This window comes from Salvelinus fontinalis, chromosome 42, assembly GCF_029448725.1.
Source record: "Salvelinus fontinalis isolate EN_2023a chromosome 42, ASM2944872v1, whole genome shotgun sequence".
Taxonomy (NCBI): Eukaryota; Metazoa; Chordata; class Actinopteri; order Salmoniformes; family Salmonidae; genus Salvelinus; species Salvelinus fontinalis.
This window is the reverse complement of record NC_074706.1, coordinates 3,656,471-3,679,555: the sequence shown is the minus strand read 5'-3', so window position 1 is coordinate 3,679,555 and position 23,085 is coordinate 3,656,471. Positions and strand designations below refer to the sequence as shown.

The 23,085-nt window shown below is 47.8% G+C and overlaps 1 protein-coding gene across 5 annotated transcripts in view; it reads right to left on the bottom strand.

The window, feature by feature from the left end:
- ctnnd1 (catenin (cadherin-associated protein), delta 1) overlaps positions 1-23,085 on the bottom strand; it is a 53,544-nt gene that overhangs the window by 24,956 nt on the left and 5,503 nt on the right. For 4 of the 5 annotated variants that reach the window (XM_055909921.1, XM_055909919.1, XM_055909922.1 and 1 more), the window contains exons 2-10: positions 14,000-14,142; positions 10,560-10,631; positions 10,259-10,384; positions 9,240-9,532; positions 9,046-9,130; positions 6,743-6,933; positions 5,715-5,825; positions 4,503-4,641; positions 541-763 (exon numbers count right to left, since the gene is read on the bottom strand). In XM_055909921.1, the coding sequence (XP_055765896.1) occupies positions 541-763; positions 4,503-4,641; positions 5,715-5,825; positions 6,743-6,933; positions 9,046-9,130; positions 9,240-9,532; positions 10,259-10,384; positions 10,560-10,631; positions 14,000-14,137 (1,378 nt within the window). In that variant the 5' untranslated portion in view covers positions 14,138-14,142. The remainder of the gene's footprint in view (positions 1-540; positions 764-4,502; positions 4,642-5,714; positions 5,826-6,742; positions 6,934-9,045; positions 9,131-9,239; positions 9,533-10,258; positions 10,385-10,559; positions 10,632-13,999; positions 14,143-23,085) is intronic. The other variant, XM_055909923.1, reaches the window with a different exon arrangement.

The following is a 23,085-nucleotide window of genomic DNA, read 5'->3' as shown; positions in this document are numbered from 1 at the left end:
ACACTAGTCGTAACCGCAGCAGTAGTACACTAGTCGTAACCGCAGCAGTAGTACACTAGTCGTAACCGCAGCAGTAGTACACTAGTCGTAACCGCAGCAGTAGTACACTAGTCGTAACCGCAGCAGTAGTGCGTACACTAGTCGTAACCGCAGCAGTAGTACGTACACTAGTCGTAACCGCAGCAGTAGTACGTACACTAGTCGTAACCGCAGCAGTAGTACGTACACTAGTCGTAACCGCAGCAGTAGTACGTACACTAGTCGTAACCGCAGCAGTAGTACGTACACTAGTCGTAACCGCAGCAGTAGTACACTAGTCGTAACCGCAGCAGTAGTACACTAGTCGTAACCGCAGCAGTAGTACACTAGTCGTAACCGCAGCAGTAGTACACTAGTCGTAACCGCAGCAGTAGTACACTAGTCGTAACCGCAGCAGTAGTACACTAGTAGTAACCGCAGCAGTAGTACACTAGTAGCAACCGCAGTAGTACACTAGTAGCAACCGCAGTAGTACACTAGTAGTAACCGCAGTAGTATTACCTGTGATAGTATCAGTCAGGTCCTGGTCTCTGGTCTTCCTCAGCAGTCTGACCAGGGCCGGTACTCCATCACAGTTCTTGATGGCGATCTTATTGTCAGCGTCTCGTCCGTAAGAGATGTTTTTGAGCGCTCCGCAGGCGGCGTGGTGGACCTCCTTCTTAGGGTTGTCTAACATGGACACCAGGGATGGGATACCTTTCATACGACGGACATCTGTCTTCACCTGGAGGGGGGAGAGAGGAAGGAGAGGGGACGAGGGAGAGAGGAAGGAGAGAGAAGGGAGGGGACGAGGGAGAGAGAAGGGAGGGGACGAGGGAGAGAGAAGGGAGGGGACGAGGGAGAGAGAAGGGAGGCGACGAGGGAGAGAGAAGGGAGGGGACGAGGGAGAGAGAAGGGAGGGGACCAGGGAGAGGTGTTAGTGGTTGTGTGTGGCTCTCATTCTGACATGAAAGACAGTAGCTAGGTAGCCCGCAGCATGGCTGTATTTATGACTAGATAAAGGGTGTGTGGGTAATCAAATCTAATTTTATTTGTCACATGCTTCGTAAACAACAAGTGTGGACTAACAGTGAAATGCTTACTTACGGGCCCTTCAACAATGCAGAGAAAGAAAATAGAAAAAATTATAGAAAAGTAATAACACTTAATAACAAAAGTATATAAATACATAATGAGCAATGATAACTTGGCTATATACATGGGGTACCAGTACAGAGTGGATGTGCAGGGGTACGAGGTAATTGAGATAGATATGCAAGGGGCTGTAAAGCTGTGGGTGTGAAGGTGAGGTGCTGCAGGTACCATTTGTGTATATAAAGGAAGTGTGTATAGATAAAGATATGACCTTGTCGTTCTTAAAGGTGAGGTGGGTGCTATAGGTGAATATATTACCTTGTGTGTATTAAAGCCAAGTGTGTGTGTGTATGTGTGAGAGTGAATGTGTGGCATGGGAGAGAGAGAGAGAGAGAAGTGGGGGATGTTCTGCCCATGCAACCTAGATTTCTATGTAGCTAGTAACTTATGGGACCTGTGTGTGTGTTTGTAGTTGAGGGAGTGACTGACCATGAGAAGTGGGGAATGTATTTGTCAAATAGAATAAATGTTTATTAGTCACATGATTGGGCTAATGTTACGTCTACTCGCGCTCCTCCTCTCTGGCGCTCGTTGTCACCAGTGTACTCATCATTACACACACCAGCCACCATCGTTACGCGCACCTGCGCTTCATGAGACTCACCTGGACTCCATCACCTTCTTGATTACCTCTAATACATCCGTCACTCCCTTTGGTTCATTCCCCAGGCGTTATTGTTTCTGTTTAGATGTTCCATGTCTGTACACTACTTGTGTTTCTTGTTTTGTCCCATGTTGATTTATTAAATTCCCTCCCTGAACCTGCTTCCTGATTATTAGCGTACACGTTACAGGTAAACAGGTGTAGACTAACAGTGACCTGCTTACGGCCCTTCCCAACAATGCAGAGAGGGGACAAAAGAAATAATAAATGTGTGTGTGTTTATATTTGTCCAAGACAGGTTACATAAATACATGAAATGGCCCTCTACAGTAACCAAATATCTTAATATCAAACATGACCCATTTACAATACTAATAAAAGTGTGTGTGTGTGTGTTCACGCATGCATTTCAATGTATCGACTAGAATAGATTATGACATTGACGGACTTAAATAATTATACATTGCTATTCGTCTTTTCTGATGAAAAACATCTAGTGCTCATTGTCAAGATCGCTGGTACCATAGAAACCTCTGCAAGGAAACAGTCAGTTCAAAAAGGAGCTTGTAACCAACATGGGAGAAGGCGTGTTTGCAGAGGAGCAGATAGGAGCTAGATAGCTACTCTACTGGGGCCAAAATGTGACTGTAGGTTTTCAGAAAATATAATTAGAGTTCACCCTATTCATCGATGGCAAAGATACTTCTGCGTTTCCCCTTTCATCTGTGTCTGGTGTTCGCTAGATACTGGCTAGCTGGGTCTTCAGTCAGCATGGAACAAAGAGGGGGTCTCTTTCAAACTCAGACGCAGTTGTCAAGTCAACATGTGTCAGTGCTGCTGTGAACCACATCACAAAATACATTCTAAAACAGGAGATGTATATAAAATATATAGAAACATATCATTGATGGAATTCCATAATTGATGCAATATTGTTTGAGGTTCTTTGTGTTTCACCACATTTGCTTGAGGTGATTTTACTGCAACACTGCATCCAAGTTGCTTGACAAAGGCTTTCAAAGAGCTGTCAGTCAAGGCGAGCTCATGAATATAAGCTCCACACCCACTCAGCCTGTCTTTTCAAACTTCCTGGTATTTAGCCAGGAGAGAAAAAAAGTGCTTTTCAGAATGACTGTTCAGCACTTTTAAATAATTGACTTTCTTGTTTCAGAATTTCTACAGACAAGCTGACTGCAGTGATAAGGTTCTAGAAGGAACACGGTGTGGCTCCAAGGAAGAAGCGGTGTGGTGGTTGAAGAAGCGGTGTGGTGGTTGAAGAAGCGGTGTGGTGGTTGAAGAAGCGGTGTGGTGGTTGTATTACCAGCAGACGGGTGCCGTCCTACGACGACATTCAGAGAGTCATCCACTACATCAACAATTTGACAGATGTCCACGCGATGCCGCGCCCAGGATGGATTTAAGAGGCCGACATGTCAGACCTTCTGTGTAGCCCAAGTGCAAAACTTTGATGCGTGATCATGGTGAGTGCTTTCCTAAATCTTGATACTTATATTTGCATGGAACGTTGAACAGCTCAAACCAGTGGACCAGCGGCAAAGACTAATCAAGGCCCACATGAATCGGACCCAGAGAGATGGTCAGTCTGTACTCTGGTGCCGGTCATATTGTCTTTAACGTTTCTCCTTTTAGTTGCTGCTTAGAGAGACCAGAGCTTACTCTGACCCGTATTACCTCTCACCCCCTCCATCCCCTTCTCTGGTTTAGCTCTATTCAGATGTACTTTACTCTGTGTGACTGTCATGGGTGTCAGGTCCTGGGTTTGTGAGAGGGTCGTTTGGGAACATCTGCATGTGCTGTCCCCAGGATCGTGTGACATAGGGAAAATGTGTTTGAATATATACACATTCTCTGTGACATGAAATTATAAGATATATTATTTAACGTGGCAACTGATTCATTTTTTATCCTCCCAAGCCTCTCCAAATGGAATCTGACTTGGAAAGACGAAGGGTCACAACCATAATATGTGCAGGGACTACATGATATGTGCACGTGTGTGTGTGTGTGTGTACATGTTCAAACACGTGCACGCCGCATGTAGTCTTTGCACATATGGTTGTGACCCTTAGTCTTTCCAAGTGTTTCTCTGTCATGTATGTGCACGTGTGAACATTAAGTGAATGCAGCCAATACATTCTGTTGCTTGTATGTGTACAAATGTGGTCACGTATACATGTGTACGCAACAACAATGTCAGTATAGTTAGAGCCAGAGGGAATGTATATGTAGCGCGTGTGTGAGAGAGAGAAAGAACATGTCACTGGATTTCATGTTTTGTGTTTTCGTATTCATTATTTGAATAAAGGTCTTAAAACGAACTGCAAACTTTGACCTAATTTCTCTCAAAAACATGGTGTGGGGACTCAACATGTAATGACATGCAACTCGTTGGATATTTGGAGTAGAGAGATCATGTTGGCCTCCTTACAAAAGATACCATTCTCTTCTTTACAGCACGGTCTAAAACTCCAAATGGTTTTGGGGTCAATGTGATTGATTATCATAGAGCAAGTCACATATTGCCTTGTCGTTCTTAAAAAGGTGAGTTTTTATATATATATATATATATATAAAAGATATAGATATATATAGGTCGCAGGTGTATATATATTACCATGTCGTTCTTAAAGGTGAGGTGCTGCAGGTGTATATATATTACCTTGTCGTTCTTAAAGGTGAGGTGCTGCAGGTGTATATATATTACCTTGTCGTTCTTAAAGGTGAGGTGCTGCAGGTATGCGGCAGCATTGCTCTTGACGGGGTCCAGTCTGTAGTTGAGCATGGCGATGACCTCCGGCAGCTCCGGCTGTCTCCAGGAAGTGGTGGGGCCTTTCCTCAGGGTGCTGGCCAATCAGGTAAGAGAATATATTCAACACTTTCATCCAAAGCGACTTACAGTAGTGCAGGCAAATTCCAAATCTGGACCTTGAATCCAGTTCCACTGTTGAATATCATTCCTCCCCTCTAATTAGGGACTGACTTAGACCTGGGACCCCAGGTGGGTACAATTCATTATCAGGTAGAACAGAAAAACAGCAGTGGTCCGGACTGGTCCTAAAATTAACTTTTTGGTCCACCAGCCACTGTGGCAGGTAGATTTAAAGATCTACCAGCCACTCAGTTTTTTTTACCATCCAAAATATTTCCTCCCGTAAATTATATCCAACAACACAGATGAGCACGCTTTGTAATGTTTCTAAAACAATAAATGTATTACTGTTAAAGAAGTAATGTGGCATATTGTTTAATTTCATTTTTTGTGACCTGACACTTAACAAAAATGATCCCCTGCCCCTTTAAGGACGGGAGGTTACCATGGTAACGCGACTGGAGTCATGTTTGTCCCGTGAGATTGAGTCTGACAAGCAGCAGGGTTGTCTTCTCTTTCCTAGCAGTTTAAACTCAAACGTTGAAAAACAACCAAGCTTGTGAACAAAACAAATATAAATAGCCAGGAAACACAAGGACAAAGTCTTACTTCAGTAGACTTCATCTTCAAGGAAATTGGACCAACGTTTATGCCTGTGCACAAAGCTTCTAAAAATGAATCTTTCACTCAGCTCCTGACGTGCACACAGTGCGAGGTGGAATAGGCTATAAGATTCGTAGTTCTTTGACTTTGTGTGATTCATTTACCAGCTATGAAACAAAAACTGCAGAAATATTTTGAAAATAGCTACTGCAGCATTAAATCATACTTGACTATTTTTATTCACAAATGTGAGTGACATGCTGGCACTGTGGAGCCCTGGCCACCCACCAACATGGCTGGTGAAACAGACATCTGACCCACCAATGACAAAATGTACCCGCGTTTGGCAGGTGGTGGGTGTTCATTTTAAGCCCTGGTCCGGACCTGCAGGCTTGGATGTGAATACCCCTGATATATCTACAATACCCCACCAAGGAGTCTCACCTGTCCAATGAAGCCATGCTACCCCTCTCTCCCTGGGCCAGGGGTGCACCTCCCCAGTAGTACATGTCCCCTGCTCCACTCATGTCTCCATCCAGAGTCCCTTCATAGCTCCTGGGAGGGGAGAGAAGAGGTTAGTATGGAGTGAACACTACTCCTGTGATGGAGTGGACACTACACCGGTAGGGGTTAGTAGGGAGTGGACACTACACCGGTAGGGGTTAGTAGGGAGTGGACACTACACCGGTAGGGGTTAGTAGGGAGTGGACACTACACCGGTAGGGGTTAGTAGGGAGTGGACACTACACTAGTAGGGGTTAGTAGGGAGTGGACACTACACTAGTAGGGGTTAGTAGGGAGTGGACACTACACTAGTAGGGGTTAGTAGGGAGTGGACACTAAACTGGTAGGGGTTAGTATGGAGTGGACACTACACCGGTAGGGGTTAGTATGGAGTGGACACTACACTGGTAGGGGTTAGTAGGGAGTGGACACTACACCGGTAGGGGTTAGTAGGGAGTGGACACTACACCGGTAGGGGTTAGTAGGGAGTGGACACTACACCGGTAGGGGTTAATAGGGAGTGGACACTACACTGGTAGGGGTTAGTAGGGAGTGGACACTACACTGGTAGGGGTTAGTAGGGAGTGGACACTACACTGGTAGGGGTTAGTAGGGAGTGGACACTACACCGGTAGGGGTTAGTATGGAGTGGACACTACACTGGTAGGGGTTTGTAGGGAGTGGACACTACACTGGTAGGGGTTTGTAGGGAGTGGACACTACACCGGTAGGGGTTAGTAGGGAGTGGACACTACACCGGTAGGGGTTAGTAGGGAGTGGACACTACACTGGTAGGGGTTAGTAGGGAGTGGACACTACACTGGTAGGGGTTAGTAGGGAGTGGACACTACACTGGTAGGGGTTAGTAGGGAGTGGACACTACACTGACTGAATAAACAACCAGGGATACAGAGAAGGAGACCAGATATTACTGCACACACTCCCTCCACACACACTGGGGCATGTACCCTGTCCTGCGGGGCGGTCCGTGGTTGAAGGCTTGTTGGTTGCGTGGTACTGTTCCGTAGTGGATGGCCGGTCCCATGCCGTAGTCTGCCTCGTCATATCCCAGACTCCTCTGGTCATCCTCCAGACCGTACGGCTCCGGGACAAACCTCTGCATCCCAGACAGCTCCAACGCACTGCCCATACGACCCACCTGACAATATCATCATGTTAATACACACTCTGCAGTCCTGACAGCTCCAACACACTGCCCATACGACCCACCTGACAATACAATATCATCATGTTAATACACACTCTGCATCCCAGACAGCTCCAACACACTGGTCATACGACCCACCTGACAATACAATATCATCATGTTAATACACACTCTGCAGTCCTGACAGCTCCAACACACTGGTCATACGACCCACCTGACAATACAATATCATCATGTTAATACACACTCTGCAGTCCTGACAGCTCCAACACACTGGTCATACGACCCACCTGACAATACAATATCATCATGTTAATACACACTCTGCAGTCCTGACAGCTCCAACACACTGGTCATACGACCCACCTGACAATACAATATCATCATGTTAATGCACACTCTGCATCCCAGACAGCTCCAACACACTGGTCATACGACCCACCTGACAATACAATATCATCATGTTAATACACACTCTGCAGTCCTGACAGCTCCAACACACTGGTCATACGACCCACCTGACAATACAATATCATCATGTTAATACACACTCTGCAGTCCTGACAGCTCCAACACACTGGTCATACGACCCACCTGACAATACAATATCATCATGTTAATACACACTCTGCATCCCAGACAGCTCCAACACACTGGTCATACGACCCACCTGACAATACAATATCATCATGTTAATACACACTCTGCAGTCCTGACAGCTCCAACACACTGCCCATACGACCCACCTGACAATACAATATCATCATGTTAATACACACTCTGCATCCCAGACAGCTCCAACACACTGGTCATACGACCCACCTGACAATACAATATCATCATGTTAATACACACTCTGCAGTCCTGACAGCTCCAACGCACTGCCCATACGACCCACCTGACAATACAATATCATCATGTTAATACACACTCTGCAGTCCAGACAGCTCCAACACACTGGTCATACAACCCACCTGACAATACAATATCATCATGTTAATACACACTCTGCAGTCCTGATAGCTCCAACACACTGGTCATACGACCCACCTGACAATACAATATCATCATGTTAATACACACTCTGCAGTCCTGACAGCTCCAACACACTGCCCATACGACCCACCTGACAATACAATATCATCATGTTAATACACACTCTGCAGTCCTGACAGCTCCAACACACTGGTCATACGACCCACCTGACAATACAATATCATCATGTTAATACACACTCTGCAGTCCTGACAGCTCCAACACACTGGTCATACGACCCACCTGACAATACAATATCATCATGTTAATACACACTCTGCAGTCCAGACAGCTCCAACACACTGGTCATACGACCCACCTGACAATACAATATCATCATGTTAATACACACTCTGCAGTCCAGACAGCTCCAACACACTGGTCATACGACCCACCTGACAATACAATATCATCAAGTTAATACACACTCTACATCCCAGACAGCTCCAACACACTGCCCATACGACCCACCTGACAATACAATATCATCATGTTAATACACACTCTGCAGTCCAGACAGCTCCAACACACTGGTCATACGACCCACCTGACAATACAATATCATCATGTTAATACACACTCTGCAGTCCTGACAGCTCCAACACACTGGTCATACGACCCACCTGACAATACAATATCATCATGTTAATACACACTCTGCAGTCCAGACAGCTCCAACACACTGGTCTTACAACCCACCTGACAATACAATATCATCATGTTAATACACACTCTGCAGTCCTGACAGCTCCAACACACTGCCCATACGACCCACCTGACAATACAATATCATCATGTTAATACACACTCTGCAGTCCAGACAGCTCCAACACACTGGTCATACGACCCACCTGACAATATCATCATGTTAATACACACTCTGCAGCCCAGACAGCTCCAACACACTGGTCATACGACCCACCTGACAATACAATATCATCATGTTAATACACACTCTGCAGTCCTGACAGCTCCAACACACTGCCCATACGACCCACCTGACAATACATCATGTTAATACACACTCTGCAGTCCTGACAGCTCCAACACACTGGTCATACGACCCACCTGTGGCTGTGCTGCGTATGGGTCCAGCTGGTTCCTGCTGATGGCTCTGTATCCTGAGTCCAGGGTCCGGTACCCATCAGCTGGCCTGGAGGAGAGGAGAAGTAGAGAGGAGAGAAGAGTTGAGGGAGAAAGGAGAGGATATACCCGTTGTCTCCCAACTCTACGTCTATGGTTAAAGAGACAACAGATCCTACCTGTAGCGGTCGTCCATGCGCGCTCCCCTGCTCAGGCTGGCGTATGTCTCCCCTATGGAGGGAGGAGGGCCCTGGCGATAGTCCTCGTACCCCCCCGGGGGTCCGTAGTGGTAGTTTCGGGGCACGGTGTTGGTGGGATAATCCATGGGAGGACCTGGCTGTCTGTAGACCCGCTCCATGGGGGTGGTGTAACCCCCTACACCTGTCATAGACCCCCCTCCATCCAGGGAGAGGTTGTCAGACACAGAGGGGATGACTGTACGAGTCATGGTAGTCTTCACTACCTTCTTTACCTGGGGAGAGGGGGAGGAGATGACAGTATGAGTCAGGGGAGAGAGGTTAGTGTCAGACACAGAGGAGATGACAGTACGAGTCAGGGGAGAGAGAGGTTAGTGTCAGACACGAAGGAGATGACAGTACAAGTCAGGGGAGAGAGGTTAGTGTCAGACACAAAGGAGATGACAGTACGAGTCAGGGGAGAGAGGTTAGTGTCAGACGCGGAGGAGATGACAGTATGAGTCAGGGGAGAGAGGTTAGTGTCAGACGCGGAGGAGATGACAGTACGAGTCAGGGGAGAGAGGTTAGTGTCAGACATGGAGACGACATGAGTCAGGGGAGAGAGGTTAGTGTCAGACATGGAGACGACATGAGTCAGGGGAGAGAGGTTAGTGTCAGACATGGAGACGACATGAGTCAGGGGAGAGAGGTTAGTGTCAGACATGGAGATGACATGAGTCAGGGGAGAGAGGTTAGTGTCAGACATGGAGATGACATGAGTCAGGGGAGAGAGGTTAGGGTCAGACATGGCGTTGACATGAGTCAAAGGAGAGAGGTTAGTGTCAGACATGGAGATGACATGAGTCAGGGGAGGGGTAGAGAGGTTGGAGAGGAAAAGGAGGGGAGAAAAAGATAAGTGAGAGAAAGTAAGGGGTGTGGAGGCAGAAAAAGTCAGTCAATTAGCTAATGTCATTCACAATCCTCAAGTGTCAACTGTGTGTGTGTTTTAGTAAAGGTAGTACCGTAGTTTCTGTGCGGCGAGTGGTGCCATCTTCGCTGGTTTCCACGGAGATGACGGGGGCCACCTCGTGAGGGTCCTCCTCCACGGTAACCGTCTCCTGGACAACTTGACCAGGCTCCATCCTGTACTGAAGAACGGAGACAGACCCCGTTACACACACACAATTTATCACACACACACACAAATCCACACTAGCGAACTTAATTAACACAGGTGAACACATCACACACACAGATACATAAAGACAGTCACACAACTGACAAAGAGGAAGACATGTTCCTGTACACACACACACAGCTTACATGTGTCCCGTTGACGTATCCCTCGTTCAGTGTGAGCCTCTCTATGTCCGCATCACAAGAAGCACGCCCATTCTGTAGAGCAGAGGGGAAGACAGGGGTTGTTTACACAAGTGGACAGAGTGTGTGTGTGTGTGTCAACCACAGGGCCAGGAGGAGCAGAGTTATTCCAAACATTCAGAGGAGCAGGTTAACGCAGGACACAGAGAGAATGTCATGACATCAGAGCCCCAGGCTCCACCACTATCCCATTCAGTCAACCCCAGGCAACACCACTATCCCATTCAGTCAACCCCAGACAACACCACTGTCCCATTCAGTCAACCCCAGACAACACCACTATCCCATTCAGTCAACCCCAGACAACACCACTGTCCCATTCAGTCAACCCCAGACAACAGGCAACACCACTGTCCCATTCAGTCAACCCCAGGCAACACCACTGTCCCATTCAGTCAACACCAGACAACACCACTGTCCCATTCAGTCAACCCCAGACAACACCACTGTCCCATTCAGTCAACCCCAAGAAAACACCACTATCCCATTCAGTCAACCCCAAGAAAACACCACTATCCCATTCAGTCAACCCCAGACAACACCACTGTCCCATTCAGTCAACCCCAGGCAACACCACTGTCCCATTCAGTCAACACCAGACAACACCACTGTCCCATTCAGTCAACCCCAGACAACACCACTGTCCCATTCAGTCAACCCCAAGAAAACACCACTATCCCATTCAGTCAACCCCAAGAAAACACCACTATCCCATTCAGTCAACCCCAGACAACACCACTGTCCCATTCAGTCAACCCCAGACAACACCACTGTCCCATTCAGTCAACCCCAGACTCCACCACTATCCCCTTCAGTCAACCCCAGACAACACCACTATCCTATTCAGTCAACCCCAGACAACACCACTATCCCATTCAGTCAACCCCAGACAACACCACTGTCCCATTCAGTCAACCCCAGACAACACCACTGTCCCATTCAGTCAACCCCAGACATTTAAGCAGAAATACAGTAAGTACAGAATAGACAAACAATCCAACAATTGATGAAGCGAATGAAAAAAACATGAATGGATGGACAGAATGGGTGAGTCATGGAGGAGGATGAGAGACCGGTTCAGAGCAACACTGCAGCCAGCAAGACAGAAAGAGCCTCAGAGAGAGCAGGGCGTGTGAGAACCTGTCAGTGGGTTGTCAGTTGGCTGTGTGTGTGTCTGTCTCAGTGGGGTTCTCAATGTGTATGTGTGTGTGTCAGGTTTGTAAACAGGGTGAAGACCAGGCACATTCCAACCCTGTCTGTTCTCCAGAGATACAACACTGACTGACCAGACCAACCCTGAGACGAGACAAGACTACGTGTTTTACGTGTAGTGTGTTAATCAAATGCCTGAGGTGGTAAAATGACACACCTCAGTGTGTTTTCTTACCAGACAGTGTGCGTTCACAAGTAATCTAAAGCTATGTGGTCACTACGTCCAGATAGTGTCTGACTGTGTCAGGCTTCCCTAAGCAGGAAGTGGACATGGTAAACAGTAACCTAGAACAGGGATTGGACAAAACCCAACCGGTTATGAATCAAGCAGGCAGTGGTATACTATTTGTAAAAATAAAGTGTATTTTCCCTCCTCTGTTCTCCCTTCTGCTCAGTGTACACATGCAGCTCTTCCTTCAGAATAGCACCAACAATGACATTCAGTAGCTACTAGCAGTGCTTGTATAACGTTGAGCTGGATTTGCCTGTCTTTGCCATTTGTTTATGTTCATTTTCACACGTTAGCATTTAGCTAACAGCTAACATTCTCAAACTAAATACTTAAATTCTACTATCTGAACGATCTGTAATATTCTGACCACAGGATCAGCCATGGACTGGGTTTATTAACACTGAAAATACAGTATAATGTTTTATCACATATGAGCCTTAGGAATGTCTTCTAGCCAGGTTTATAATATGACATTTCTCTCTAGCCTATATGAGAATTTCACATGTCAACACCGAACTGCCACAAAAACAATTGTACCACAAGTCTGCTGCAATGCGTAACTGCAAAAACAACCAGAAGTGGGACCAGGCTACCTTCACATGGCATGCACATCCCCAGAGATGACCTGGGGGGAGTTAGACACAGGGCTGGGACCAGGCTACCTTCACATGGCATGCACATCCCCAGAGATGACCTGGGGGGAGTTAGACACAAGGCTGGGGCCAGGCTACCTTCACATGGCATGCACATCCCCAGAGATGACCTGGGGTGAGTTAGACACAGGGCTGGGACCAGGCTACATGCACATCCCCAGAGATGACCTGGGGGGAGTTAGACACAGGGCTGGGACCAGGCTACCTTCACATGGCATGCACATCCCCAGAGATTACCTGGGGGGAGTTAGACACAGGGCTGGGACCAGGCTACCTTCACATGGCATGCACATCCCCAGAGATGACCTGGGGGGAGTTAGACACAAGGCTGGGACCAGGCTACCTTCACATGGCATGCACATCCCCAGAGATGACCTGGGGGGAGTTAGACACAAGGCTGGGACCAGGCTACCTTCACATGGCATGCACATCCCCAGAGATGACCTGGGGGGAGTTAGACACAGGGCTGGGACCAGGCTACCTTCACATGGCATGCACATCCCCAGAGATGACCTGGGGGGAGTTAGACACAGGGCTGGGACCAGGCTACCTTCACATGGCATGCACATCCCCAGAGATGACCTGGGGGGAGTTAGACACAGGGCTGGGACCAGGCTACCTTCACATGGCATGCACATCCCCAGAGATGACCTGGGGGGAGTTAGACACAGGGCTGGGACCAGGCTACCTTCACATGGCATGCACATCCCCAGAGATGACCTGGGGGGAGTTAGACACAGGGCTGGGACCAGGCTACCTTCACATGGCATGCACATCCCCAGAGATGACCTGGGGGGAGTTCGACAAAAGGCTGTTTCCACCATGGCCTGGGACAGAGGCCAGACTGACAGCATTAGGGATGGAAGCGGACGGTCATGATAGGGCGGACCAATGATGGCTACAGGAAGGGTTGACCAATGATGGAACGAGACGACGGTAAGCCGGTTGGGGTGAGGCAATGGGTGACATCATGGGGGCCAGGATTGCAAAATTCTGTGAACTTCATGAAACATTTCACAGGTTTTCCGGAAATCCTCCAATTTCCTGCTTATTCCCTCCTGGAAGATATCGGAATGTTGCAACCCTAACGGAAGCTATGGAGGCGACGGCATGGATAGTTAAGGACGGTTAAACGTGATGAAACAAGGTAGGACGAAGTGATGGAATGTGTGATACCATGATGGCTATGGGGGTGATGGATGATCCCATGAATACTATGGGGGTGATGGATGATCCCATGAATACTATGGGGGTGATGGATGATCCCATGGGGGCGAGGGCTTTACCTGTAGATTGGGGGGAGGGCGTGGGAGGGTGCCTCCGCACCTCCTCTCCTCCTCCAGAGCGCGAGTCAGACGCTCAAACTGACGCTCCTGCTCCCGCACGGAGGCCAGGAGAGAGGCTGCACTCTCACACTGCTCCATTCACACTGAGTAGAGAGGACAGGACAGGGTTCAACCACCTAGCACCACACTGAGTAGAGGACAGGACAGGGTTCAACCACCTAGCACCACACTGAGTAGAGAGGACAGGACAGGGTTCAACCACCTAGCACCACACTGAGTAGAGAGGACAGGACAGGGTTCAACCACCTAGCACCACACTGAGTAGAGGACAGGACAGGGTTCAACCACCTAGCACCACACTGAGTAGAGAGGACAGGACAGGGTTCAACCACCTAGCACCACACTGAGTAGAGGACAGGACAGGGTTCAACCACCTAGCACCACACTGAGTAGAGAGGACAGGACAGGGTTCAACCACCTAGCACCACACTGAGTAGAGGACAGGACAGGGTTCAACCACCTAGCACCACACTGAGTAGAGAGGACAGGACAGGGTTCAACCACCTAGCACCACACTGAGTAGAGAGGACAGGACAGGGTTCAACCACCTAGCACCACACTGAGTAGAGAGGACAGGACAGGGTTCAACCACCTAGCACCACACTGAGTAGAGAGGACAGGACAGGGTTCAACCACCTAGCACCACACTGAGTAGAGAGGACAGGACAGGGTTCAACCACCTAGCACCACACTGAGTAGAGAGGACAGGACAGGGTTCAACCACCTAGCACCACACTGAGTAGAGAGGACAGGACAGGGTTCAACCACCTAGCACCACACTGAGTAGAGAGGACAGGACAGGGTTCAACCACCTAGCACCACACTGAGTAGAGAGGACAGGACAGGGTTCAACCACCTAGCACCACACTGAGTAGAGAGGACAGGACAGGGTTCAACCACCTAGCACCACACTGAGTAGAGGGGACAGAACAGGGTTCAACCACCTAGCACCACACTGAGTAGAGAGGACAGGACAGGGTTCAACCACCTAGCACCACACTGAGTAGAGAGGACAGGACAGGGTTCAACCACCTAGCACCACACTGAGTAGAGAGGACAGGACAGGGTTCAACCACCTAGCACCACACTGAGTAGAGAGGACAGGACAGGGTTCAACCACCTAGCACCACACTGAGTAGAGAGGACAGGACAGGGTTCAACCACCTAGCACCACACTGAGTAGAGAGGACAGGACAGGGTTCAACCACCTAGCACCACACTGAGTAGAGAGGACAGGACAGGGTTCAACCACCTAGCACCACACTGAGTAGAGAGGACAGGACAGGGTTCAACCACCTAGCACCACACTGAGTAGAGAGGACAGGACAGGGTTCAACCACCTAGCACCACACTGAGTAGAGAGGACAGGACAGGGTTCAACCACCTAGCACCACACTGAGTAGAGAGGACAGGACAGGGTTCAACCACCTAGCACCACACTGAGTAGAGAGGACAGGACAGGGTTCAACCACCTAGCACCACACTGAGTAGAGAGGACAGGACAGGGTTCAACCACCTAGCACCACACTGAGTAGAGAGGACAGGACAGGGTTCAACCACCTAGCACCACACTGAGTAGAGAGGACAGGACAGGGTTCAACCACCTAGCACCACACTGAGTAGAGGGGACAGAACAGGGTTCAACCACCTAGCACCACACTGAGTAGAGAGGACAGGACAGGGTTCAACCACCTAGCACCACACTGAGTAGAGAGGACAGGACAGGGTTCAACCACCTAGCACCACACTGAGTAGAGAGGACAGGACAGGGTTCAACCACCTAGCACCACACTGAGTAGAGAGGACAGGACAGGGTTCAACCACCTAGCACCACACTGAGTAGAGAGGACAGGACAGGGTTCAACCACCTAGCACCACACTGAGTAGAGAGGACAGGACAGGGTTCAACCACCTAGCACCACACTGAGTAGAGAGGACAGGACAGGGTTCAACCACCTAGCACCACACTGAGTAGAGAGGACAGGACAGGGTTCAACCACCTAGCACCACACTGAGTAGAGAGGACAGGACAGGGTTCAACCACCTAGCACCACACTGAGTAGAGAGGACAGGACAGGGTTCAACCACCTAGCACCACACTGAGTAGAGAGGACAGGACAGGGTTCAACCACCTAGCACCACACTGAGTAGAGAGGACAGGACAGGGTTCAACCACCTAGCACCACACTGAGTAGAGAGGACAGGACAGGGTTCAACCACCTAGCACCACACTGAGTAGAGAGGACAGGACAGGGTTCAACCACCTAGCACCACACTGAGTAGAGGACAGGACAGGGTTCAACCACCTAGCACCACACTGATTAGAGGACAGGACAGGGTTCAACCACCTAGCACCACACTGAGTAGAGGACAGGACAGGGTTCAACCACCTAGCACCACACTGAGTAGAGGACAGGACAGGGTTCAACCACCTAGCACCACACTGAGTAGAGGACAGGACAGGGTTCAACCACCTAGCACCACACTGAGTAGAGGACAGGACAGGGTTCAACCACCTAGCACCACACTGAGTAGAGGACAGGACAGGGTTCAACCACCTAGCACCACACTGAGTAGAGGACAGGACAGGGTTCAACCACCTAGCACCACACTGAGTAGAGAGGACAGGACAGGGTTCAACCACCTAGCACCACACTGAGTAGAGGACAGGACAGGGTTCAACCACCTAGCACCACACTGAGTAGAGAGGACAGGACAGGGTTCAACCACCTAGCACCACACTGAGTAGAGAGGACAGGACAGGGTTCAACCACCTAGCACCACACTGAGTAGAGGACAGGACAGGGTTCAACCACCTAGCACCACACTGAGTAGAGAGGACAGGACAGGGTTCAACCACCTAGCACCACACTGAGTAGAGGACAGGACAGGGTTCAACCACCTAGCACCACACTGAGTAGAGAGGACAGGACAGGGTTCAACCACCTAGCACCACACTGAGTAGAGAGGACAGGACAGGGTTCAACCACCTAGCACCACACTGAGTAGAGAGGACAGGACAGGGTTCAACCACCTAGCACCACACTGAGTAGAGAGGACAGGACAGGGTTCAACCACCTAGCACCACACTGAGTAGAGAGGACAGGACAGGGTTCAACCACCTAGCACCACACTGAGTAGAGAGGACAGGACAGGGTTCAACCACCTAGCACCACACTGATTAGAGAGGACAGGGTTAAATCACCTGCACCACACAAAGAGGAAGGACAGAGTTAACCTGACACACACAGAATAAACTGTTTTTAAACCACATTCCATACTCCGTTATAGTCACACACACACACACACAGAGAGAGACAAGTTAACCCACAAACACACATTACAGTGATGCTGTACAGAGAAGCAGCAGGGCGCCAAGGATGCTAATCACCTCCACACTTAGAGATGAACAGCACGAGAGAGAGGGGAGGAGAGGACGAGAAGGAGAGAGGGAGGATAGGAGGGAGGTTGAGGAGATACAGGAAAGAGAAGAGGAATAGGGAGAAGCAGAAGGAAATATGTCGAGTTACAATAGGAGTGTGATGACTGGGGGCGAGAATCACATGTTCTTAGGGAAGGGCTGTGGCAGGTGGTGCTCGTTAGCACCTCTCGTCTTCCACAGAGGCAGGTGAGAGCGAGATAGAGAGGAGAGAATGAGAGTCAGAGCGAGAGAGAGCACAACGGGTTCTTGAAGTCTATTTCTGGGCCCAGGGTTTACACCCATCAGCTCCTGGCTGAGCCCAAAACAGAACCAGAAACTAGAACGACAGTAAAAGACGGAACAGACCTTTAAAGACAGTGCAGTGAGAAACATGATTTTACTGTGTTTTATATTCACACTATGGAGGTTGAAATAATACTGTGAAAATCATAATGCCCTTTTAGTGTAAGAGCTGTTAGAAAAGACTGCCTAGAATTTCAGCCTGTTTTGGTGGGATGGAGTTTGTTAATAGACCAATAAGAGCTAGTTCTGAGTTTCCCCCTCCCCACTCCCAGACAGGCCTAGCTACATTCTTGCTTGAGAAATGACTCTTTGCTAACAAGCTATTTTTGTTTCTGTTTGACCATTTGAATTGAAAACAAATCACAGCAAGGTACTTAATTGTTACCCACAAATTATTTAATATTGAGAAAAACAGCTGCATTGGACCTTTAAACAAAATGTTAGGTTGTCGAGGAGCCAAACGTAGCTAGAGGATTCAGGACAGAACACTTGGCCTAACTGGACCAACCATAAACCCACAGAGATTAACCTCCTGGTCAAGTCTTGGGAAAATCTGTAAAGAATAGGAACGAGTATCTGAAATAATTTCACTACTCAAATAGTATCATGAATCTTTGTTAGATATCCGGATATTCAAAATACATGGTTTTTTTTGTTTTTTTAAACATATGTTTTTAACCTGAGCTCTTCTGCACGAGGGAGATGGGCTGGCACTCTATTGCTGCTGCTGCTGATGGGCCGGTTAGTAACGTATGAGAAGGGAGCGAGCAGACGGAGGAAGAGGAGAGACACCAAGGCAACTCAGCTACAGCCAAGACTAGCTAACTGGTAGCAGTCACAATGTTCTTCATCATCATACAACGTATCATCATAGAAGTCCCTGTCTTGGATAGAGTAGCCTAGAGAAGAGCCAGCTTTACACTGACTGTACAAAACATTAGGAACACCTTATAATATTGAGTTGCGCCCCCCCCTTCCATAGCCCCCCCCAGAAAGAATTCACGAAATGTCATACTCACAAAAGTATTTCAATCCTAACGTCCGTTTGGATATTTGAATAACCGTTCACATACCTAGTTCAAAACATAACCGATTCAGAACCACATCAGCCTACATGGAATCAAATCCTTGTTGAGCTCTAGTCATACCGGAGGACCAGCCATCCAAATCATTTTCACCCTTCAAGCCTGTCTCCAGTCAGCCACTGACAGTATTCATTACTGTACAGTAGCAACCCCCCACCCAGTCTGCAGCTGTCTGTGGTGAGTGGATGAACAAAGAGACGGCTATTACAGTAGGTCTGGTATCTGGTCATGGTGACATGAGCTTTATCCTTGAAAACTAAAAACAGAACATCAAGTTTCAGTGAACTTGTTTAATCTCTTTACCCAGCCCTTCTCTTTCCGCTTCACACACACACACTGTCTCCCCCACTCTCTTTCTCTCACATACGCACACTGTCTCCCCCCTCTCTCTCACACACACACACACCTCCGTCACACATTCCAATGGGAGTTCTGGCATGTCACATCCTGCCTCAGCTGTTCAGGTTGTCTTTGTGGCTAATCCTTTACTTTTTCATTTATCCACTCATCGGTCCCTCTCTACCTCTCTCTCTTTCTCAGCCCTGGAGTGGTTGCAAGGGCAAGGGGACTTTCTTTCCATTCCTCTAATGATTTCATATCTCAAATCAGATGTTATTAGTCACGTACACATATTTGGCTGATGTTATCGCGGGTGCAGCGAAATGCTGATGTTTCTAGCACCAACAGTGCAATTATACAGAACACAAAACAATACACACTAATCCAAAGAAATATAAGAACTAGAAAGAATGATAAAAGTTGGCCTCATTTATCAGCAAACATATTTTCAAGGTACGTCTAAAGCAGGCTAATGCATTTAAATTGGGCTCATGGGTTTACACTGACAGGGACAAAACACTTCAGATGGTTCAGATGGGTAGCCGTGTAACACATACAGGCCTCAAATTTCCCCGCGGCATCGACGACCCCCTTGTGTGGCCGCAACGCCCCCGAAAATCCATGCCTTGCAGCCAGTGTCCAGTGTGCCCTTGGGCTGAATATAATCATTATAATTCCCTTCTCCCGGCTGCCAACCGCCGTGCTCCAAAGCACCTCTCACTCACATGGCTCTCTCAGATATCTCAATTGTTATTAGCCAACGCCAGTCTCGTGACCGGGTCCTTGTCACAGGCATCTCAGCTCTGAAGTAGACGAGGAGTGAAGAAGGACACGTCAGGGATGCTACGGTGTTCCTCCTCCGTCTCCAATTCTGAGGATGTCAGAAGAACTGTCCACATTCACTTTTCATCAGACATCAAGATGAGTAACGAACAGCAAAAGCACTAGCCTGTCAATTTACTATCCCCCATAGTCCAAAAGGTGAACTATTCTATTGGCCAGATTGTCATTCTGTGCAAGAAATAAATATCCAAAACAGATAACTTATTAGGCTATTTACTCACATGATACGTTCCAAATTCCAATTAGCGGGAAAACACCATTCTTCAAAGCACACCGAATAGTTTCATATGACAGAAATGAAAATATCCTTTAAAAATTAAAAAAGAGGGAAGATCTAAAGATGCCACAATTAGCATTGGTTGTTAAAAAGATTGTGTCTTTGGATGCTGGATAATGAAAGTTGAGAACATGAGAAATAGTAATATCACATTTACATAAGTATCAGAACCTTTACGCCATACCTAGTTAAAGCACCTTTTGCAGTGATTACAGCATTGAGTTTTCTTGGGTATGACGCCTCAAGCTTGGCACACCTGTATTTGGGGAGTTTCTCCCATTCTTCTCTGCAGATCCTCTCAAGCTCTGTCAGGATGGATGGGGTTGTCTTGGCTGTGTTGTCTTGGCTGTGTGCTTAGAGTCGTTGTCCTGTTGGAAGGTGAACCTTCGCCCCAGTCTGAGGTCCTGAGCGCTCTGGAGCAGGTTTTCATCAACGAACTCTCTGTACTTTGCTCCGTTCAAGTTTCCCTCGATCCTGACTAGTCTCCCTGCTGCTGAAAAACATCCCCACAGCATGATGCTGCCACCACCATGCTTCATCGTAGGGATGGTGCCAGGTTTCCTCCAGAAGTGACGCTTGGCATTCAGGTCAAAGAGTTGGAAACTTGGTTTCATCAAACCAGAGAATCTTGTTTCTCATGGTCTGAGAATCTTTAGGTGCCTTTTGACAAACTCCAAGTGGGCTGTCATGTGCCTTTTAATGAGGAGTGGCTTCCGTCTGTCCACTCTACCATAAAGGCCTGATTGGTGGAGTGCTGCAGAGATGGTTGTCCTTCTGGAAGGTTCTCCCATCTCCACAGAGGAACTCTGGAGCTCTGTCAGAGTGACCATCGGCACAAAAAGCTTATTTCTCAAAATAAAATGTACATCCCTGTTAGTGAACATTTATCCTTGGCCAAAATAATCCATCCACCTGACAGGTGTGGCATATCAAGAAGCTGATTAAACAGCATGATCATTACACAGGTGCACCTTGTGCTGGGGGTCACTAAAAGGCCACTAAAATGTGCAGTTTTGTCACAACACAATGCCACAGATGTCTCAGGTTGAGGAAGTGTGCAATTGACATGCTAACTGCAGGATTGTCCATCAGAGCTGTTGCCAGAGAATTGAATGTTAATGACACAAACTATTTGCACCCCGCTTTTTGGAGGAGAGAAAATGTTGCTGTTTTAAAGCTTATTTTCTGCAATTATTCACATTTTGTTATTGGGCGCAAGAAAAAAAATATCACTTATATAGCTACTTTTCTTGCAATTCTATACATTTTGCCATGTCTAATGTGTACTCATGTGATATTTAAGTGACTCAAAATCTATGTGCTAAAAAACAGATGACATGAACTAGTTATGAATAGCTCTGAGGTATGCAATGACTGACATGACAAGAGGATACCTGATGATGTACTACCCAATACCGAAATTTCACCTTGTGCATTCTACTATTACAACTTTTAAGAGTAAGTTGAAAGCCCGACTGAGTTTCTTAAAAAAAAAAAAAAAAACACTGCCCTGGCAGATGGCCTTAGTGCCCTGGCAGACTGAACACCTTTTGAAGCCAAATGGCCATGCCCCTAAAATCATGTGCCAGATTTCTAGGATTCTAGGGCTGCGTTCAGACAGGCAGACCAATTCTGATGTTTTTCCCACTAATTGGTCTTTTGACCAATCACATCCGATCATTTCAGAGCTGACCAATTATTGGAGAAAAAAAGATCAGAATTGGGCTGCCTGCCTAAACACAGCCTTAGACTGTGTTGTGAGACACAGAGACAGCAGCTGTTCAGAGACCGGAGGTGAGACACCAGTAATATGAAGCTCTGTCATCCTCAATGTGGTGCATGTAATTTTGACCTCACTCAGCATGCCAGGTAGGGTTCTAGGATATTTCTATCAGCTGTTGAAAGAGACTGAAGGTGACCAGTTGGCTAGGATTCTAGGTTCTTTCTAGACTAGCAGCTGTTGAAAGACTGAAGGTGACACCAGTGATATCAGTTGGCTAGGATTCTAGGTTCTTTGTAGAGTGTGTTCTTAGACACACACGACAGCTATTGAAACAGACAGCAGTGATATCACGCTCAGTCACCCTAAAGGCTGTTGAATGAGACAGCAGAGATAACACGCTGAGTCAACCTAAAGATCTGCTTGCCACCATGTATGGCTGTACTGTGGTGTTGTGTTTCTGTGTTATATTACGTTACTTACAGGCCGTGGAAATCCTTTCCCATTTCAAGGAGAATAAAGTGTCACGGCTGTATGCATATATGAAGATCTCTTAGCATCAGGCTTCATCACCATAATGCTGATGTTTCTAACAAGTCCAGTCCAGCGCAGGCCTTAAGTGCAGGTGGAGGCCATCGTTAGCCCCTCCATTATTAAAGCCGTTAGCCCAGTGGTGAATCCTGTGTGTCCACTGATGGGACAGCATGGGTATTAGACAGCTAAGCCATTTACTGCTCCCGACCCTACACAGTTCTCACACACAGCTAACCCGCCAATGTGCACGATGCATTCTCAGTCAACACATGCATGTAGGATTGTAGGTAAATACTACTAACTGCTCTAGATCAATGCCAGCAGCATACCACCCTGTATCCCAATACTGGCTTGCCCCTGAAGCTAAGCAGGGTTAGTCCTGGTCAGTCCCTGGATGGGAGACAAGACGCTGTTGGAAGTGGTGTTGGAGGGCCAGTAGGAGGCACTCTTTCCTCTGGTCTAAAATAAAATATCCCAATTCCCCAGGGCAGTGATTGGGGACAT